Raw genomic sequence first — 3,453 nt, 5'->3', positions numbered from 1 at the left:
ATGAGCCTATTTATTTATTTGTTTGTTTATAAGACATGGAGGTTTTTGTTTGAGGCCATGGTGTTGGTTAGAGATGTAAACTTCACACTTCTACCCAGTGCCACTGATATATCAGTATTTTTGTTCAGAATCTATTTATACATCTAAGAAGAAGAAGAAAAAAAAAACCCCACTTACCGTACCATTAAATTATAAATGATGATGTAGAGAAAATTTTAAGCCGGATAAAAAGTCCGGCTTTTTTTTTTTTTTTTGTCATTTAAATACACTAGTGGTTTTCGATGATTGTCAAGTTTGTTGAAGCAAAGGGGGGAAAAAAAGACAGGAAATTTCTTTCTATAACTTATTTTTTATTATTAGTTTGTAACAAATTTAAAGCATGTTGCAACAAATACAAACAGCATAAAGGATTTTGCTAATCTTAGCTACATCACAGCTATCTCAGCTAGTAGTCACATGCTCCCTCAGTTTGAGGTGGCAAAATCGCTCCGTCTCGGTCACTCGCCGCTTACTAATTTATTCATTCGTTATCGTCATCTTGAGTCGAGCGAGGCGACGTCTTGACTCTCAGAAAAGGTCAGCCTTCATGTTCACATTCAACAAGCAACTGTTACATCATAGTCGTTACAGCCGACGGCTTCGAAGCCGGTCAAGTACATTCATATGTCCTTTTTACAGTATCGGGAGATTCTCACTCACACACGCGCACACACTGTTGTATTGATGTGATGGATTTTGCTATATGGAACAGGTGCTTATGTAAAAACAACAACTAAGCCTTATTCTATTTCCTAGTATTGCTTAGCTTTATTAAAATCACGGTCAGAAGTCACCCACTTTCACAGAAAGAGGTACGACGTGTCACATGACTGCTCTCTCCCATGCAACCGTCAGAATTCTGAAGCCAGAAAAGTGGACTTTTTGGTAAAATACAAGCTACAATATATAATTCTGTCATTTTGATCCATCCGAAGTTTAAAGCTCGACAGCTTCACTCCCATTAACTTGAAGGAGTGGAACCTACTACACAGGCTACACTAGGGGGGAGGAAAGTGCTTTCATTGGTCCAAAATGGCCACCTGCTTAACTTTCAGGCTACATTAAGGAAGTCTGGTCGGTATTTATAGATTACAGAAAGTCCCTCTGTGTCCTAACAGCGAGCGCTTGAAGATAACGCTGGAGCACCGGATGTGGTTTGAGGTTGAGGGAAAGACATTTGGGTTAAAATATCTGAAGAGAGATAAAGTTGCATCGCATATAAAAATAACCGAGGTCGATTTAAATGATTACTTTATTAGGACTTTAAGCAACCGCTTTAGATTTGAATCTAATCAGGATGTGACGCTGCATCTTTGCTACTTGCAAGACTTCAGAGATCGGATCAAACCCCCTCTCCTATTCACTCAGATTTCCCCACAGAGGAGCCTCTGGCTAAACAAAACAAAACAGCTAACTGATTTAATGGTTGACAAGCCAGAACGAGTCTGTGGCGTTGGCTGCGGTACACGTCTGTGGTTTAATGATCAGTTTAAAGCAAGGCGCTGTTCCTGTATTTCTGGATCAGCATGACCAGCTCTTTTGTATCCAGTATGTGTGGATATAAACTCATAACCTGGTCAACGATGTTCTGAGGGAAAATGGTGCTGAGCTGTGACCTCACGTCCCTCCTCCTGTCCGTCAGGTTGTCCCCGTCCGTCACTTCGACTCGGCCTTGACCCCAGTTCACCCTGGGCTGAATGAGTGTGGACTGAGGATAAGGTAGAGCCTCGTTGCAGAAAGGTGCGTTACTGTTACTGTAGCGGGCGCACTGTTGATACCCGTGGTTTGGGTAAAGAGTGTGAGCGTAGCCAAGGCCTGTATCGGAGTGGGCGTGTTGGCAGCGTGAGAGCGTTTGGTGGTCAGGGCTGTAACAGCGTGAGGGCACGTCAGGACTGTGCGCTCGCCTGTTCTGCAGGCTAGAACCGCTGGACAGGAAGTAATCGCTGCTGCTTCCGGTCATACACCCGCTGCTGTAGGCTAGCGAGGTCTGGAGGGCAGAGTCACTGAGATAAAGGCGGGACATTGAGCTCTCCAGCGAGCCGTAGGCCTGGTCACTTTTAATGCTCTTGCACAAAGCAGGAAGAGACCTCTGTAGGTAGCTGGGAGTTTGTATTTCATGTGGGGAAGAGTAGAGATCGAGACCGGAAAAAGTGCGAGTCAGCTCGTCGGGGTTTAGCGGAGGAAACAAGGCGCCGGTCTGGGGAAAATCTTCGATTACGCTGGACGGCTGACTTTTCGCTCTCAGTTCATCAGCCACAGAAAGCTGCGGCTGGTTGGAGCGTTCAGGGTGATAGAACTTACACTTCACACCGTATGTGCACTTCTTTCCTGCCAAACATGAACAGAGGAAGTCGCTTATTATCACGAAAGTGTGTGTGTGTGTGTGTGTGTGTGTGTAAACTTATCCACGTTAAACCCACTGAATTCTCTCAGATGTAGACTTACCATAAGGACAGTGTTGGAGCATGGTCTCAGACGGTAAAGGCTTCTTTCTCAGGAAGTTCTCGATTGTCGGCCCGTTCCTCCCAAGAGGATCGTCAGGTGGCATGAATCTTAAACGATAAAGATCACGTTTATCAGCTGTGGATTCGCTGAAAAGCCGCTCTATTAGCTACCTAGCTTGTAGAACCGACATCAGTCGTTTTATTTCATGCTCTGTGTACTGAACAAGCACTGTGACCTGGCAGAGTGGTCAAGCAAAAATACTGGAAATGATGTAACTGTATTTGAAAAAGACCGTAAAGTACATTTTGCTAATAAACCCTAACAGTGAAAGAGGGAGCAGTTTGTACAGGGAGAAACAGGAACAAGGAACTTTTTTTTTTTTTTTTTTTTGCTCTGTCTATCTGTTTGTCTGTCAGCAGCTTATTTCCTCATACAAGCATGAATAGCGTCACCTTAAAACCAGTTCTCGTAACCAGGTTTTTTTCTTTTTGTTTCCTCGACACTTTGCATGCTGCTGGTCAGACTTACATGTCGTTGGCGAAGGTGTACATGAGCAGCCTCTCCTCGATGAACTTCTTCCACTTCTGGTTCTCCAGCTGCAGGTCACGGTAGTTATCGTTGGACACGATGATGCCGTCTGATTTGTAGGCCAGCTTGACGATGTAGCGGTCGTCGTAACATACCACCCGCTTGCCGTTGACGCAGCGCGAGGGCGTGTACACCAGGATTTTCCTGCGCTCCAGTTCATCCAGTATCTGCTGGTCTGAACAGAACGATAGCGGAATGTCCATCGCATTTTATTACAGCAACCAAATTACAAACCAGTTTTCATATATCAACAGCTGCATCACACGAGGCCTGTTGCTAGGCAACAACCTAACAATAACGTTATTCGGGCATAACTAGCCGCTAATTATAGCTAAGTAGCTGACTGTTTATATTTATAATGCTTTACTATATCAGTTTAAT

At 44.3% G+C, this 3,453-nt stretch overlaps 1 protein-coding gene across 1 annotated transcript in view; it reads right to left on the bottom strand.

The window, feature by feature from the left end:
* Window positions 1-353: 353 nt before the first annotated feature.
* The window catches only part of LOC131354325 (endoribonuclease ZC3H12A-like), a 25,643-nt gene continuing 22,543 nt past the window's right edge, over window positions 354-3,453 (bottom strand). Inside the window, exons 3-5 of the mRNA XM_058391832.1 lie at window positions 3,013-3,247; window positions 2,485-2,591; window positions 354-2,367 (exon numbers count right to left, since the gene is read on the bottom strand). Of these exons, the coding sequence (XP_058247815.1) occupies window positions 1,529-2,367; window positions 2,485-2,591; window positions 3,013-3,247 (1,181 nt within the window). The 3' untranslated portion in view covers window positions 354-1,528. The remainder of the gene's footprint in view (window positions 2,368-2,484; window positions 2,592-3,012; window positions 3,248-3,453) is intronic.

Source organism: Hemibagrus wyckioides, linkage group LG06, assembly GCF_019097595.1.
Source record: "Hemibagrus wyckioides isolate EC202008001 linkage group LG06, SWU_Hwy_1.0, whole genome shotgun sequence".
Lineage (NCBI taxonomy): Eukaryota > Metazoa > Chordata > Actinopteri > Siluriformes > Bagridae > Hemibagrus > Hemibagrus wyckioides.
This window is presented reverse-complemented; position numbering and strand designations above follow the sequence as displayed.